Raw genomic sequence first — 17923 nt, 5'->3', positions numbered from 1 at the left:
CAGCACAGGGGCACAATCACCTCCCTACTCCTGCTGGACACACTATGTTTGATGTAGTCCAGGATGGTCTTGGCCTTCCTGGCCACCTGGGCACCCTGCTGGCCTGGGTACACTCTTCAGCTGGCCACCCACCAGGACTCCCACATCCTTTTCCACCAGGCTGCTTTCCAGCCACTCTTCCCCAATCCTGGAGACTTGCTTGGGGTTCATGTGACCAAAGTGCAGGACCTGGCACTTGGTCTTGTTTAAACCTCATCCCGTTGACCTCAGCCCAAAGAGCTCCAGATCTCTCTGCAGTGCCTTCCTACCCTCGAGCAGATCATCACTACAGCTCCAGTTAGAGTCACCTGCAAACTTGCTGAGGGTGCCCTTCATCCCCTCATCCAGTTCATGGATAAAAATATGAAACAGAACTGGCCCCAGTACCAAGCCCTGGGGGACATCACTGGTGACCAGCCACCAGCTGGACTGAACCCCATTTATCCCACCTCTTTGGGCCCAGCCATCCAGCCAGATTTTAATCCACCAGAGAGTCCACCTGTCTATGCCAGGGGCTGCAAGCTTCTCCAGGAGAATGCTGTGAAAGGAGAAAGGCCTTACTAGAGCCCAGGCAGACAACATCCACAGCCTTCCCTTCATCCAGCAGGTGGGTCACCTGGTCCTAGAAGGAGATCAAGAATGTGAAGCAAAGCAGAAGACCAAGTCTTTCATGTGGGTCATACTCCAGGTAAGCTGATGTGATTAGTTCAATCTGGAGCACAGGTTTTATCTTCCCAGGCCTGGAAACCCCATAGGGAGAAAAAACCCTAACAGGCTTTGTGATTTCCTGCCATGCAGAGCCTCACTTGGCTTCTTCTGGCCTTCATGGTTGGTAGAAACTCTGTCAGACATGAAAAAGCATTTAGCACACTCAGAACTTCATTGCACCACCCACAGAAGGAAAACAGAAGCAATGCAAATTAACCTGGAGTTTCAAGGGGTTTCTTAGAGAGGAAAATGGGTCAAAATCAAGAGAACTACAAGAAAACACTTCTGTGTCATGATGGGTGTTTCTCTCACCTAGCAAACTCCTAGTGCACACTCTTGGGCTTGGAGAGGAGCTTTGGGTGGCAGTAAAAAATGTGTTGGATACCTTGAAAAAGCCCCAAACATTCACAAGACCAGAGCAGTGCACCTTCTTGTCTGAGGTCTCTCAACCAGCAGAGAGAGATGGAGGTAGAACCACCTAACAGACCTGGGTGCAGAAACACCCAGACTAGGGACCCAGACACCAGAGGACAGTGTCACTCCAGCCCAGGGCTCTGCCCAAGCCAACATGTTCCATCTTTAACCTGGACACACCCAGAAACCTTGGAGAAGAAAGGACTACACAATTATGATCTCAAGGTCTACCCCCAGAGGCAGATGACAGGGATATTTCATCATCTCACCCAGCCTCAGGATGACCTGCAATGTCAGAGCACCGTGAGGTCATGGAGGGTCAAGCACAGCTGGGGTTTTGTTTGTTTGTTTTTGTTTTTTCCAGGTTGCCACATACTGGAGGCAGCCTGCTGGGAGCTGAGTCCAACCACTGCTGCTGAGGTCCTGCAAAGGCCACAAAGACTGAGCCTCAAATTTTACAAATACAAATATCACAAACTTCTGCTGCTGCTGCTTGAGGACCAAGCCCGGAGAGCAAAAAACTGCCAGAACAATCCAATCCTTCTGTTTGGGAGGCATTTGGAACATCTGGGGGGTGATTCGACACGTACTGAGCTACCACCACGCTGAATCCAACCAGGAAAGGGGCTTCCAAATTACATTTGCCACTACATTCTCTGGAGACCATCAGATCTGGTCCCATCCTTCATGGAGGCAGAAGAGTCAGCCAACTCAGCACTAAAGTTGTGAGGTTACTCACCATTGGTGCTCCACGGTGACCTATGATGGCTGGCTTTGGTCCCAGGGCCTTCTTCTCCATTATGCAAGGGGATGAGATGGTGAGGGGGACGAGGTAAAGTGCAACTACAACTGCAAGGTATGCAGTGAACATCAGCATCTGAGAAGCTGAGATGGAAAGAGAGAGAAGGAGCTGGTGAAAACCTTGGTCCCGACCTCCTCACGCCACAGGAGCAAAGTCAAGACAACTGAGGTCCCCCAAAGAGACTGGTCTACACCTATTGCCCCTGCTGCAACAGCAGAGCTCTGTGTCTTGGGAAAAGAAGATTCTATTTAAAAAAAAAATAATCTCATTGAGTTAATCAAGTCCTGGGGGAGGTTTTCACTTTCTTTTGTGTTGAGGAAACAAAACCTTGAGCAAATTGCTTCAAGTCTCAGCAATGCAGCCCAAAACACTGCTGATTTGCAGCCCTTTGGGTGGGACAGCATCAAATTTTGCCCTGCTTGACAGCAGAAATACATCAGTGAAATATATCTAATAAATGAAGAACAAGATATCTACAACATGAGAAAGAACATCTTTACTGTGAGGGTTACAGGCTGCCCGAAGAGGTTTTGGAGTGTCCTTCTCTGGAGACATTCAAGACCCACCTGGAGGCATTTCTGAGAGATCTGCCCTAGTTTTGGTCCTGCTCTGGCAGGGGGGTTGGACTCGATGATCTCCAGAGGTCCCTTCCAACCCCTGATATTCTGTGATTCTGTGAAACATGTCACAGCACAATGTGGGTGCATTTAATAACACTTGGGTTTACATTGGTCTACAGGAAAGCTGGAGAAGGACATTTCACAAGGGCATGGAGTGATAGGATGAGGGGGCATGGTTGGAAAAGGGGAGATCTAGGTTGGACATCAGGAAGAAATTCTTCCCTGTGAGGGTGGGGAGAGCCTGGCCCAGGTTGCCCAGGGAAGCTGTGGCTGCCCCATCCCTGGCAGTGTCGAAGGGCAGGTTGGATGGGGCTTGGAGCAGCCTGGGCTGCTGGGAGGTGTCCCTGCCCATTCAGAGGGGTTGGATCTAGATGATCCTTAAGGTCCCTTCCAACCCAATCCACTCTATGATTCTACCTCAATGATTCACTAACACCACCCCAGCCAGAGTAACACCACTTTAACAGCTTCTGCATGAAGATCTGTGCCACCCAGAACTGAGCTAACTGGCAGTAATAATGTTCTGCTGATGAAGCTGGACATGTTTAAATAAATCTTAAGGTCTTGATGGTGCTTCCTTGCCCAAACAACTGTCTAACAAGATCAGCAAATGCAGCAAAGATGGTCTTGACTGCAATGCCTGGGGCCAGATGAGCAGCTCTGCCTCCCATGCTGTGCCTCAAACACCCACCCCCAGCTACCAGTGACTTCTCACAAGGTCCAGAGTCTCTGGGAAACTTTCAAAGGTGCTGACAGCACAACAGAAACCCCCTGGGACCTCACAGACATTTATTCCTTATATAGAACAACAGGCAGCTTTGAAATCCTGAGTTATTTGGAGCCACATGAAACCACAGATATTAAAAGCAAAATCCTTCATTTTTCTACCTCTTTTAAATTGTTATTTATTTTACAAGCTCTTTTAGGCTTTGGAACTCAAGAGGAAACCTCCAAAAAAACGCCTTTAAAAGAAATATTTGCCATGGACACAAGATGGAGAAGGTGGATTTTTTGGGGGAAGGACAGAACAGCCCAGCTCTGGTCCTGACCACAACTGATCTGTCTTCAGCTGCTTTTTGCTTCCAGCATCTAAAAGCCTCATTCAAACATGTTCCCACAAGCCAGAAAGCAACACTAGAACTTTGCCAGCTAATTTTTCCTTCTGTCTGGAAGAGATGTCAGGTACCCAGAGAGCATTCAAGGAACTGAAGGGCATCCTGATCAGTGACCTCACCTGCACCATGAAGGGGTGGTGGCCTGGAGTTGTGTGTTACCAGCATCACAACCTCCAGATGGACACAGGACATGAGCCTGACCCAATTCTTGCTCATCTCAGGAACACCAAGGTCCTGCAACTGGGTCAGGGCAGTCCTCATTATCAATCCAGGATGGGGGATATTGGGACCAAGAGCAGCCCTGCAGAAAGGGACCTGGGGGTACTGGTGGATGAAAAGTTGGACGTGGATAAACAATGTGAACTTGCAGCCCAGAGGCCAAACACATCTTGGGCTGCATCACAAGAAGTGCGGCCAGCAGGGGCAGGGAGGGGATTCTGCCCCTCTGCTCTGCTCAGCTCTGCCCTGGAGTGTTGTGTCCAGCTCTGGAGCCCTCAGCAGAGAAGAGACATGGAGGTGTTGGAGAGGGGCCAGAGAAGGACATGGAGATGATGGGAGGGCTGGAGCAGCTCTGCTCTGGAGCCAGGCTGGGAGAGTTGGGGTGTTGAGCCTGGAGAAGAGAAGGCTCCAGGGAGACCTGAGAGCACCTTCCAGGGCCTGAAGGGGCTCCAGGAAAGCTGGGGAGGGACTTGGGACAAGGGTGTGTAGTGATAGGGTGAGGGGCAATGGCCTTAAACTAGAGCAGGGGAGATTGAGGTTGGGTATCAGGAAGAAGTTCTTCACAATGAGGTTGGTGAAGCTCTGGAACAGGCTGCCCAGAGAGGAGGTGGAGGCCCCATCCCTGGAGACATTCAAGGTCAGGCTTGATGGGGCTCTGAGCAACCTGAGCTAGTCAAAATGCCCCTGTGCACTGCAGAGGGGGCTGGACTAGATGACCTTCCAAGGTCCCTTCCAACCAGGCTTTGAAAACCAGCCTAATTGTCAGCAAAGTCCCAGGCTGTGCAAAGAATCTGGTCCCTTCCTTCCTGGTACTGCAGTTAAGGGTGAAAGAGCTCAGGTTCAGGCTGAAGACAAGCACCACATGAAATGCATATGGGCTTCCAAACATTTTGACCATCAGACTGCACCCACCAGGAAGGGATGCCCCAGGATGGGTCACTGACCATGTTAGAATAGAGCTGAAGGTTTCATCCAGCCATGCCCATGTGGGAATGGAGACCAAGCACAAAAACCATGACATGAAACAGAAGCAAAGCATATATTGTTCATTTGGAGGTTGGATGGCCTGTATGGAAGAAGCTCTAGTGGAGACCATCCAAGACAAGTCAGCAGGACATGTAAGTCTCCCACTTTCTGCAACATGGCAGCTCTAATGCCAATTTAGGATCAGTCTCATCATTTTGCTATTTGATATTCTATTTGAAAGTCCCTTCTCCAGGCCTTGCAATATGTAGGTTATATGCCAGGAAACTAATATATTCTGAAGCTCTTGGACAAGGAGGCCACATCACAGCCCCTAAAAGTTTGTTAATGTCCTTTCTCTGTCCTGCAAAGGATGAAGAGCTCAAGATACCTTTGAGTTCAATAAGTTATGAGTTAGAAGGAAGAATTATTTTTTACAATGAGGGTGGTGAGACACTGGCCCAGGTTCTCCAGAGAGGTGGGAGATGCCCCATCCCTAGAAACATTCAAGATCAGGTTGGACAGAGCTCTGAGCAACCTGGTGTTGTTGAAGATGCCCCTGCTCACTGCAGGGGGGTTGGGCTGGAGGAGCTTTGAAGGTCCCTTCCAACCCAAACTGTTCCATGCTTCTGACTGACCTGAGAAATCAAGCTCTGAAAACAGGCCACCCCCTTTTCAAGCAGCTGTTCAAGAAACATCTGTTCTGCAGCTTCAGGAAAACCAGCACAGAGGGAACAACAAAAAAACAACACATAAAATAGCCCAGAAAAAAAGCCAGTCACTGGAGGCTGGCACCTGCCTCAAAAACCATGGCAAGAACAGACTCTTGCACCAACAACTGCAGCTGCACCAGGTTTTTTTTTTCCAAGAGACTGTTATTTTTGAGTGAAATCTTGTTCTCCCTTGGCAAGTGACTGGAGTTTTTCTCAGAGATTTCAGTTCTTCTTCTCCACTTTGAACACCTCAAGCACATCTGCACCAAAATGCTTTTAAACTTCTCCAGGTAAGACACGTTTCCCTGGTAAAATGACCCTGAAATAACTTTTAATGGTAGAGAAGAGGGGGTTTTTTCCTTAAAAACAGACAAGCAAACAAAAATATCCCAACCCAGGAGCAGAAAAGAGAAGGAAAAGAGGTTCCTGGCTTATTAAAAATAAACAAAATAAGCCATTTTCAGGGAACTCAGCTGAGAGAGGAGAAGCATGAGGAGTTCAAAAGGAGCATGTGCAGTCTGTGCTCTAGGCAGAACCATAAATCCTCCCTCCACTGGCAGCCTAATTACATGCCAGGCTATATTTAAGAAGAACCAGGTACAGTTTTATTGGCATATTTATAAATTAAGGCAGAGCAATTATTTCTTTGAAAGGTCTCCCTGGATATCAAAATCTTTCCATCTTCAGACACCGTTTCCTCATTCTTAACTCCCACTTCTTGGAAGTCTTTTGCAAGTGCTGCCAAATCCTTCCAGGGCTTGTGTTTTGCTGCAGGTTAAATAGCAATTAAAAATAATTTGGCTGGAGCTGGCACCAAAGTCTGAGAACATCCACAGACGCCCTGAAGAAAAACACTTCTGAGGGCAGAGAAAGACCAAGTTATTTCACAAGAAAACCTGGAGGAACAGCTCAGGCTTGGGAGAGCACCTGGAAAAGAGTTGGGACAGGGCAGATGCACAGGAGAGCATCAGACCCAAGAGTTGGGTTCAGTGTGTCCTTCACCCCTCTGCTCCCTTAGACCTCTGACCAGGTCTCAAAGTGTATTTAAGGAAGAACCTCACCATCTGGGGACCAGATCTCTACTGAGCCCTCTGGGTGCTGCTGCATCACAAGCAACAAGCCCATGAAGGCTTTCAAAAGCCACCCAGAACTGCAGGTGAACAAGAGCCAAGGAGATGGAAGAAGGGAGAAGTGCTTAGAAGATCCAGAGAAGAACACCCTGCATTAGCTGCAGAGGGTGCATTTATGTTTTCTAAAGCAGGGTGATGGAAATCTAGTTGCTCTCAGTCATTGCAGCACTGAAAATAGCCTTTTCACCTCCAACCCTGCTGTGCTTTCTGACCTCAAATGGACAGCTCTGGGATCTGGGTGTCTCCTCAGAGCAGACTCGCTCCAGTTTCAGCCAGGTTACTCTAGGAGAGCATCCCTTTCCCCAGCGTGGCTGAGCTGGAAGCTGCTGAGCCCAGGGAAGCAACCAGCACTGCCTCCTGCCAGCTGGTTCCCAATGGGAGGACCCAATGTCCCTCCAGCCACCCACCAGCCCTTGCCCACCATGCAAGGACACCAATTGGTACTCACTGGCTTTCTCTGTCCGTGCAAACTGCCCTGCCACCAACCAGGACAGGGCTGTGACTGCTGCGAGTGCTCCTATGTGCAGGAAAGGGGCTGTGGCCTGCAGGACACAAGGAAAGGAGAGGAAAAAAAATGGTTAGAAACACTCCAGCCCCTTGCAAATTCACTGAGCTGACAGGCTCTGTCATGCATCAGGTCATTCTTTCCAGCTGGACTTCAAACCACTCCTATGTCAGGCTCCTGTGCCTGTTTTCACTGTCTTCCAAATCCTGCTGTTGCCTTTGGATCTAACCAACTTCTTGGGAAGTATTTGGGAAAAGGCCTCTTTAGACTACACGGAAATTCAAGTAAGCTCTTGGTGCCACCAAGAGTTAAGTTTTTGTTAGTCCAGTTAAACACGGATCAACAGCTTTATGTCCAGCTGGAGACCAGTGATGAGTGGTGTCCCTGAGGGTTCCATACTGGGACCAGTACTTTTTAATATCTTCATCAAAGACATGGCCAGTGGGATTCAGTGCACCCTGAGCAAGTTTGGAGATGACACCAAGCTGAGTGGTGTGGTTGACACAGCTGAGGAACATGATGTGACCCAGAGGGACCTGGACAAGCTCAAGTAGTAAGCCCATGTGAACCTCAGGAGGTCCAACAAAGCCAAGTGCAAGGTCCTGCAGGTGGGTCAGGGAAATCCCTGGTATCCATACAGGCTGGAAAGCAGCCCTGAGGAGATGGACTTGGGGGTGTTGGTTGATGAGAAGCCCAACGTGAGCTGGCCACGTGTGCTGGCAGCCCAGAAACCAGCCATGTCCTGGTCTGTATCACCAGCAACGTGACCAGCAGGGCGAGGGAGAGGATTGTCCCCCTTTTTTTCCTCCCTGGTGAGACCCCCCTGCAGGGCTGGGCCTATTTCTGGGATCCTCAGCACAAGATGACATTCAGAGAAGGCCACAAATCTGCTCCAAAGGCTGGAGGCACCTCTGCTGTGAGGACAGACAGAGAGTGGAGGTCGTTCAGCCTGGAAAAGAGAAGGCTCCAGGAAGACCTGAGAGCAGCCTTCCTATTCTTAGAGGGGGCTGAAAAGAAAGATGGGGACAGACCTTTTAGTAGGGCCTGCTGTGACAGGACAAGGGGTGACGGTTTAAAACTAAAAGAGGGGAGATTTAGGCTACATTTAAGGAATACATGTTTTACCATTGAGGGTGGTGAAACACTGGTTGCCCAGAGAAGCTGTGGATGCTCCATTCCTGGAATCACTCCAGGTCAGGTTGGATGCACCTCTGAACAACCTGATCTAGTTGAAGATGTCCCTGCTCACTGCAGGGGGGTTGGACTGGGTGAGCTTTAAAGGTCCCTAAGGTCCCTTCTGATCCAAACCACCCTATGATTTTATGAACACCCTGGACTGTGATCCCCACCATGTATCACCACGAGAGAAAGTCTGAGATGAATCCCCTGAACCACGCTTCTGTTCTCCACACGTTTGCTTAAGCCTTTAAAAAACAAGAGAAGGGAAGCACTTCTGGGAAACGTTAGTCACTTGTGCCAATGCTGTTCCTCCCCCACCACATATTTTTGAATATTTGCATACAATATTTGGATCCCTTTTTGAGGCGGCAGGAAAAAAAAATGAGCATTTTGTAGCTCTTGTCCTCTAACATTTCCACAGCCCTGCAGCATTCCACAAGTCCTGCTTAAAACAGGACTAGAGCACAGGCATTGCATTCTTTTTTTAGTCATACATACATATATATATATGTAAAAATACATGTGCAATACAAAAATAAATCCAGGGTACTCCTCCCATAGGGCTGGGAAAAGCACAGTGCTCCAGACCTGGACACCACCATCCAAAGCATCGTGTGCCAAACCAAGAGGAGGAACTGCCCTGCCACTCCAACAGCTCTTGAGTCACACCCAGCCTCAGTATTTTCCACCTCTGACTCTGCAGCCAAGATCTGGTTTGAGTTTAAAAGGAGCCCAGTTGAAGAGAGACAGGGAACTGCTGGAGAGAGTCCAGGGGAGGCAGCAACTGGGGGGTTGGAGCATCTCCCTGATGAGGAAAGGCTGGGAGAGCTGGGACTGCTCAGCCTGGAGAAGAGAAGGCTGAGGGGAGACCTTCTGAATGCCTGGCAGTATCTCAGGGTGGGTGCAGGAGGATGGAGCCAGACTCTGCTCAGCAGTGCCCAGGGACAGGACGAGGGGCAACGGGCACAAGCTGGAACATGGGAAGTGCCCCTGAAAGATGAGGGAAAACTTCTTGCCTGTGAGGGTGACAGAGCCCTGGGACAGGCTGCCCAGGGAGGGTGTGGAGTCCCCTTCTCTGCAGATATTCCAGCCCCTGGATGCAGCCCTGGGTGATGTGCTCTGGGTGATCCTGCTTCAGCAGGGGAGTGGGACTAGATGGTCTCCAGAGGTCCCCTCTCTTCTGACAATTCCATGATTCTGTGATGGAGACCAAGTGATGTAGTGGCCTTGAGGACTCCATGGGTGCTTTGCTAGAAATGTTCACATTGCCAAGATTCCCATATTGAGAGTGATTTATACAGTAAAATGACCACAAAGCCCATGACTGGTCCCTTGCCCACCCAGAGAAGCATCCTTGCAAACAACTTACTTGCAGTGATATAAATACCACCTCCCATTCGTCGTCCCAAAGCTGTGCTATTGATGACATGGTCACCACTGTAGTTATCAAGGTTGTCATCAGGCCAATCTGCAACAAATATGAGGGCATTTACATACTGGAGCCTTTGTATCTTTATCACAGCAGCTTTACAGATTGGGAAATGGAGAGAAAGCAAGTTTTGTGTGTCACAAAAAGCCTAACAGAACTAGCCTTAGGACCCACATGGAAAGAGGTTGGGCTTGTGTGCTGTCCCAGCACAATCTACCCTTTTTCACCTCTGGAGAAACAGCACTGAGCTAAATAGTCCCAGGAGGACACATCTCATGGATGATCTCTCACTTTCTTCACACAGTGGACAGTGGTATGGAAAGATCAGGTGATTTGTCCTGCCAACAAACTGGATCAGAAACAGCTTAAATACAGGTTGGACTGTGCTAGGCAACTTCAGGAGATGAATCTGGAGTCTCCTGGTCTTGTTACAATAGCCTGTGATGCACCAGTGCTATGGGAGGTTGGTGGACTTCACCCAACTTGACTCTCCAATGTTTCTGTTCAGAGATAAAAACTTGAACACTTCTCAGTAAAGGGTGAACATGTGTGCAAGCAAGACAGAGCATCCCCATCACCTGAGGATCATCTGGAGATGGTTCAAGCATAACTTGGTGCATAGATGTGACTTCAACTGGGCCTGAACAACTGTGTGGTCAGCACCCATGCCTTGTTGACAGACCAGGGACAACAGATATTGCAGCTTGAGAAGAGGCTCTGGATGACACAGTAGCTGAACTGAGATGACAGAACAAGTCCTAGTCCATCAGACACCCCCCCTCAGCCTCTCTCTCCCTCCACATGGGAGAGCTCAGAAGTCTGAGTCAAAAATGTCACCTCCAGTTTGAAGGTAAAAAGTTCAGATCATCAAAAACTGCCACAGAAATATTTCCAGCTGAAAAAATCTGGGCTGTGTGTCAAAAATAGTTCACCATCCTCCACCTCTCTTGTCTGGTGTCCCAGTCTGTGCTGGCCTGCAGGATTAGAGAGATGCTGCTGCTCTGTGTCTCCATCTCATGCACTGTCTAGACCTGAAATTTCTCTGGGGGACTTGGGCAGAGATGGTCAACTGATACATAACAGTGAACTAATCATTCAGGATGCACAGGACATCTCTGGACCAATTTGGGATTTACTTAATACCTTAAACATGGAAGAAAATCCCCCCCACGTTGGCAAAATGTACAGAAATCACTTTAATGTGCAAGGACAGGGTTTCTTTTCCTAGTTTCACCCTCGGTTCCCACCTGTTTTCCTCTCCTGGATGCCCACAGACAGACCTTCCAACAGCCTGAGGTGTCTGTAGGGCAGCAATGGCCTAAGCTGAGCAGCTGACTTTTGGGAAACATGAGCAAAGCACATGGGGCAGGAGAAAAGGCCAAAAGATCCAGCTGCCTCAGGTTGAAGAGGATCCCCAAGGCTGCTTTCAAACCACCTGCCAACCCTAACCAGCCCACTCGTGCCCACCCAAGGAAGGATGGGAGTCACTTGTCTGTTTAAAATGCACCCTCTAGCTGCCTAGGATGACCAGCTACACTATTTCAAGAATTTTCCTCATGAAGGACTCCACATTATTAGAGCACACAGCAATGGGGGTGGACAATTGCACTCTGCCATGGGGCCCTCCATGCAGGGGTTGTTCTGCTGCCCCATCCTGTGGTCAGACCTCTGGGTCACCTGCCAGAGCTTAACACTGGCCCACAGGACCAAATCTACTTTTCATCCATTTTACATCCCCCCAGATTTATCTGTATCCCAAGCCAGCAACAAGAGAAGACTCTGTCAGCAAGATTCTTCAGAACACCCCTAGTTCTCCTTGATGTTGCTGCCCTGTGCAGCACAGAGATGTCAGGACACAAGTGTTATCTCCAGGCTGAGGCCAACTTGGATGGGGCTTGGAGCAACCTGGTCCAGTAGAAGATGTCCCTGCCCATGGCAAGGGATTGGAACTATTGCATTTAAGGTCCCTTCCAACCCAAACCAGTCTGTGATTCTATAATATCATCACTTTTTCCTCCCATCAGCTCTGATTTGTTGCTTCTTATGCTTCCTCATGCATCTCCAACTCGGCTTATGCTCCTCAGCTCTTTTTTGGAGGATTATAGAAGGAAATTGGAAGGAATCATGCTATTTGCACATGCCAGCCTTTGCCACACGCTTTAATCTATATTTGAAGGTAATTCAGCACAGTTGCAGAGAAGAATATTAAATTTTTTCCCATCTCCTATCTCAACCTCAACAGAAAGCTGAGGGAGATGTGGGGAGGGGAAGAGAGAGACAGAGCAGCACGTCCAGTGACAGGACAAGGGGCCATGGGCACAAACTGGAGCACAGGAGGTTTGACCTGAATGTGAGAAAATCCTTCTTGCCTGTGAGGGTGACAGAGCCCTGGGACAGGCTGCCCAGGGAGGCTGTGGAGTCTCCATCCCTGGGGACATTCCAGCCCCACCTGGACATGTTCCTGTGGGATCTGCTCTAGGGGATCCTGCTCTAGCAGGGTTGGACTGGATGATCTCCAGATGATCTCCAATCCTGACCATTTAATGATTCTGTGATTTGAGTTATAATGAAAGGTGGAGGTTTTTGGGAGAAGGGAAGGAAGCTGGGTTTCTGTAGGCAAGAACTAATTGATCTCCCCCAACACGTTCCTCTTCTGAACTTACTCATCCAAACCCACCCACCACCTGGAGCATGTCTGAAAAATACCATTTCCTGTGAGGAAGAAACATATGTCAGACCCAAGAACCCACAATTTCTTTCCCAGCAGCAGTCAGACAGCCCCCACCCCCTTTTGCCTTCCATCCCCTCCTCCCAAGGAATCATCATTTCTAGGAAACAAAAAAGAGAGGGCCGGGAGGTCTCTGCTCTCCCTCTCCTGGGGGGTGGTACATCTGTTCAGGTTCTGATCCTGCAGGACCTTGTCAAGTCAGAACAACCAATTTCAGGAGGAGTTGTGTATTGGGAGGTTCCAGACTGATGCCTTAATTACCTACCAGCACGTTGCCAGTTACAACTGAATCCTGCCAAGGCATTTTCCTTGGCACTGTCTCTCCCCCAGCCTGCTGCACACCCTTCATCTCCCCTTCTGTGCTCCAAACACCAGATCTACATCTTCCCTTACATTTCACAGCAAGGATTTTTCAAACAGTTGTACATACAAATCAGGGCCTCTTTGGGTTCTAGCAAACCCCAACCTGAACGTTGAACACCCACAGTTCTAACACCTGGGTCATCTCCCAAGGTTTTTCCACTGTTAGTTCCTCCATGCACATCCTGAACAGTTTCACATCTGCTCAGCACCTCCTCCAGGGTTGGGCTCAGCACAAAAAGAGCACCAGAGAGATTTGTAAGACAGGCTGGGAGAGTTGGGGTGTTCAGCCTGGAGAAGAGAAGGCTCCAGGGAGACCTGAGAGCACCTGCCAGGGCCTGAAGGGGCTCCAGGAAAGCTGGGGAGGGGCTTGGGACAAGGGCAGGGAGGGCTGGGAGCAGGGGGAAGGGTTTCCAGCTGGCAGAGGGAGCTGGAGGTGAGATGGGAGGGAGAAATTCTGGGCTGTGAGGGTGGGGAGAGCCTGGCCCAGGTTGCCCAGGGAAGCTGTGGCTGCCCCATCCCTGGCAGTGTTGAAGGGCAGGTTGGATGGGGCTTGGAGCAGCCTGGGCTGCTGGGAGGTGTCCCTGTCCATGGCAGAGGGATTATAAATATATTATCTTTAAGGTTCCTTCCAACCCAAAGTACTCTATGATTCTATGATGATGAAGCACCTCACTGAGCCAAGACCAAAGTCAGGCTGCTCTAACAACATGGCATTTCTCAGTCTCCAAATTTGGACTCACTGTCAGCAGGGATCCCAAAGCATCACACTGAGGTCTCTGTCCCCAGGCTTTGACCTCCCCAATTCCACAAGTTGTTCAGTTCTCTGAGATGAGGACGCGTGCACCACAAACATCTCAAGTTGATGCTTTTCCCAAGAACACCACAAAAGCAAGTACCAGACACATCACCCACTCCAGAAAGTCCTGTGTTATTGACATCCTGCCCCTTTCCAAGCTACTTACCTTGTGAAGCCAGTGCAGGTTCATTTGCTGTCCCACAGCTATGTGACATAGTGCTAGTATCTGGAAGGAAGAAACCAAGAGTCAGACAATGGCACATCACAACCATCAAGTGTTTGCAAGTGCAGGGCCACACCACCCCAAAAGATAACCAAAGAAGCCTGGACAGAAAGCAGGATTGGGGTGGGGATGGTCCAGCAGACACCATCTAGCCTGCTTGTACAGACAGATCTTCTCCAAAGTCAAGGATGTGGAGGGAAAGGCTTTGACCTCCAAGAGACAAGGAGCTGGAAAATCTGGTCCATGCGTGCACAACTCCTGAGACCTCAGCAAGCACTGACTAGATGGGGTCAGGTACCTCAATGGACACCACCTTGAAGATCCCAGCAGCATGGGATGAGGGGCAACAATTTGTACTTGTGGCTGACAGATAGACCTAAGTGGAAACTGGGACACACTAAGGGGAACTAGAGCTGTATTTCTCCTCAGGCCAACTGCTCCACCAGTGTCAGGAGTGAGGGGAGATGAGTCTCTTCTCCCAGGTAACAAATGACAGAACAAGAATAAAAGGCCTCAGGTTGTGCCAGGGGAGGTTGAGGCTGGATCTGGGGAACAATTCCTTCCTGGCAAGGGTTGTCAGGGCCTGGCCCAGGCTGCCCAGGGCAGGGGGGGAGTCCCCATCCCTGGAGGGGTTTCCAAGCCCTGGAGATGGTGCTGAGGGACACGGGGCAGGGGTGGCCTTGGCAGGGCTGGGGGAAGGGTTGGGCTGGATGATCCTAAAGGTTTTTTCCAACCAAACAGATTCTGATTCTACGGTTGGATCTTTTACTGTTGATTATTTGAGGTCAAAGACCACACTTTATTTTCACTTTCCATTTACTTCAGGCAACTTCAGGCTCGGAGAGGGAGAGAGAAATCACTTCTGAAAGGAAAATTGCTCGAGTCACAAGGTGGACGGAGAAGTTCATGACCTTTTGAAGACAAACACAGACTTTTAGGAGATGTCATTTTATTCTGCTCACCAGTAACACTGTAAGGTATGTAAAGCCAGCAGCAGTTGTTACGAGTATTGGAATGGACCAGTCACTCCAATATCCCATTCGATTATATAAAAACCTGAAAGACAAGCACAAAGGAAAGATGAAGAAGAGATTCAACATCATAGCAACTTCACTAGGATCAGGCAAAACTTAGAAAAGGGACCTTTTCCCTTCCCACTGTGCAGACAAGAGAGAGGCAGGAAAAAGAACGAGTCACTCTGAAGCAAAATCCAATGTTTGTGCTTTGATCTCTCACTGGAAATTAAGTCTGCAAAGAGGAATCAGATCATTACATCAAACACAGCAACAGTGTTATTTTTTGGGGGGGAAATAAAGAAGTCATACAGGACCAAAACTTGAGTTTTCATAAGAATATTCCTTGGGAACAAGGGAAAAGTATCCCCACATGTGACTGTGTTTGCTCAAACAGATCCAACCCTGTCCCATGTCTCTTAGGCTAATAAATATAATGTAGAGACAGCAGCAAGGACAGGGGAAGAAAACTGAGGTTGCTGTGCTATGGACTCTAGGTGCAAAGTCTTTACAGAGGGACAAGCTGATGGAAGAAACTGGTTCCCCTCTAACTGTCAGAGATGGTCTCTTACTCCAATGGACTGCAGAGAAAGTCTAGTCCTGCAAGAGTGGATACTGTCATGAGCTGGGCTCAGGACTTCCCAAAATGGGGCTGGTTAGAGGAAGTTCTGACCTCATCTTCAACTGACTGAAGGGTTTCTCTGCCCAGTCTGAATGATGCCTGTGGGGGTTTTTTGGCTCCCTGGGTTCCCTTGTCTTGGTTCTTCTGTTTACCTGAAAGTTCTAATGAAGAGACAGGCCATTCCATGGCTCTGTGATCCAGCCCTGGCAGGAGGCAGCAGCAATGTCCTGATGCATCAGATGATCAGAGCAGGGACTGAAGCAAGTGTAGAAAACTACTGAGGTACAGATTGCATCCTACAGGTATATCTCATAGAATCATGGAATGGTTTGGGTTGGAAGGGACCTTAAAGATCATCTAGTTCCAACCCCCTGCATGGGCAGGGACACCTCCCAGCAGCCCAGGCTGCTCCAAGCCCCATCCAACCTGCCCTTCAACACTGCCAGGGATGGGGCAGCCACAGCTTCCCTGGGCAACCTGGGCCGGGCTCTCCCCACCCTCACAGCCCAGAATTTCTTCCTGATGTCCCACCTAAATGTCCCCTCTTCCAGCTTAAATCCATTACCCCTGGTCCTCTCACTACAACCTCTTGTAAAAAGTCCCTCTCCAGCTTTCCTGTAGGTCCCCATCAGATACTGGAAGGCTGCTATCTCCAAAGAATCTATCTCCAAAAGAGCTTTGGTTCCTCTAAGCCATCACTCAACAGCCAATTCCTCCGTTCCCCTGCACACATGCAGACCAGTGGCCATCACATCAAGGCTTAGCACCACAAAAGCACAGAAGCCAAATGTTCTTCCTGTAGCCCAGTGGTCACAGTGCTGCTCTAGGAACAGAGAAACCCACGTTTCTTCCCTGCCCTTTGCTTTTTGAGATGGCAGTGCTCTTCCCCCAGCACCTCTCCAACCAACAGGCACAGGTGGGCATCATCCTCCTGTTGAAGCTGGTTTTCTTCCCTCCTCTCTTCTATACCCAGGAGAATACCCAGGTACCCTCCTCAACCTCAGTTATCAGGCTTTCCAACCCTGAATTTCAGAGGGCAGGTTCAGCTCCTCCTGCCTCTCCTCATCACTTTCATGAAGCCAAGAGGCAACAAAAGCTTCACGAAGAGAAGCACCACGTGAAGCAAACCTTTATTCACAGCCCGAGCAAGGTAAGAGACACTGTCCCTTCTGCTTAGCACTGGGTCTCAAATGTCACATTTGCATTTAAATAGCAACACACTTCCCGGGAAAACAACAAAAAGAAACGTTCCTGTAAGTTCATGGACAGCAAAAGGAGGATTAGGGACAAATCCCCATCCTTTCTTGGATGCCAAGGGAATCTTGGTAACTAAAAGGTGAGGAGAAGGCTGAGGTGCTCAACACCTGCTTTGCCTCAGCCTTCAGCAGTGGAACTAGCTGCTCCATGGGTACCCAGCCACATGAGGCAGGAGACAGGGAGGGGATGCAGAACGAGGCCATCACAATGAAAGAGGAAGTGGTCAGAGACCTGCTACCCCACTTGGACACACACAGGTCTATGGACCAGATGGGGCTACATCCAAGGGTACTGAAAGAGTTGGCAGATGTGATCACCAGGCCACTTTGCATTATTTACCTGAAGTCCTGGCTAACTGGGGAGGTCCCAATGGACTGGAGGGCAGCAAATGTAACACCCATCTGTAAGAAAGGCAGAAAGGAGGATCTGGGAAACTATAGACCTGTCAGTCTGACCTCGGTACCAGGGAAGGTCATGGAGCAGATCATCTTGAGTGTTACTAGAAGACATCTAGAGGATAACCAGGGGATCAGGCCCAGTCAGCATGGGTTTATGAAAGGCAGATCCTGCCTGACAAACCTGATCTCCTTTCATAACCTGATGACCTGACTATTGGACGAGGGAAAGGCTGTGGACGTGGTCTGTCTGGACCTTCAAAAAGCATTTGACAAGGTTCCCCATGGAACTCTCATAAAAAAACCTGGCTGCTCATGGCCTGGATGAGCACACAATCTGTTGGATCAAGCACTGGCTGGACAGTGGGGTCCAAAGAGTCAATGGAGTCAAGTCCAGCTGGGGCCAGTCACAAGTGGTTGTTCCTCAGGGCTCAGTGCTGGGACCATTTCTGTTTAAGATCTTTCTTGATGATCTTGCTAAGGACACAGAGTGTATCATCAGTGAGTCTGCAGATGACACCAAGCTGGGTGGGAGTGTTGATCTGCATGAGGACAGGGAGGCTCTACAGAGAGACTTGGATAGATTAGATGGTTGGGCTAATGTTAATGGTCTGGGCTTCAACAAGGGCAAGTGCCAGGTCCTGCACTTGGGCCACACCAACCCCAGGCAACGCTCCAGGCTTGGGGAAG

At 49.4% G+C, this 17923-nt stretch overlaps 1 protein-coding gene across 8 annotated transcripts in view; it reads right to left on the bottom strand.

Annotated features, from left to right (window-relative positions):
* The window catches only part of GDPD5 (glycerophosphodiester phosphodiesterase domain containing 5), a 182162-nt gene that overhangs the window by 28239 nt on the left and 136000 nt on the right, over positions 1 to 17923 (bottom strand). For all 8 annotated transcript variants that reach the window (XM_051608708.1, XM_051608707.1, XM_051608714.1 and 5 more), the window contains 5 exons: positions 14909 to 15002; positions 13890 to 13949; positions 9777 to 9875; positions 7172 to 7265; positions 1901 to 2046 (listed from right to left, as the gene is read on the bottom strand). In XM_051608708.1, coding sequence (XP_051464668.1) covers positions 1901 to 2046; positions 7172 to 7265; positions 9777 to 9875; positions 13890 to 13949; positions 14909 to 15002 — 493 coding nt within the window. The remainder of the gene's footprint in view (positions 1 to 1900; positions 2047 to 7171; positions 7266 to 9776; positions 9876 to 13889; positions 13950 to 14908; positions 15003 to 17923) is intronic.

The sequence above is a fragment of the Apus apus genome, chromosome 1 (assembly GCF_020740795.1).
Source record: "Apus apus isolate bApuApu2 chromosome 1, bApuApu2.pri.cur, whole genome shotgun sequence".
NCBI lineage: Eukaryota > Metazoa > Chordata > Aves > Apodiformes > Apodidae > Apus > Apus apus.
The sequence above is the reverse complement of the archived record's forward strand: the minus strand, read 5'-3'. Positions and strand labels throughout refer to the sequence as shown.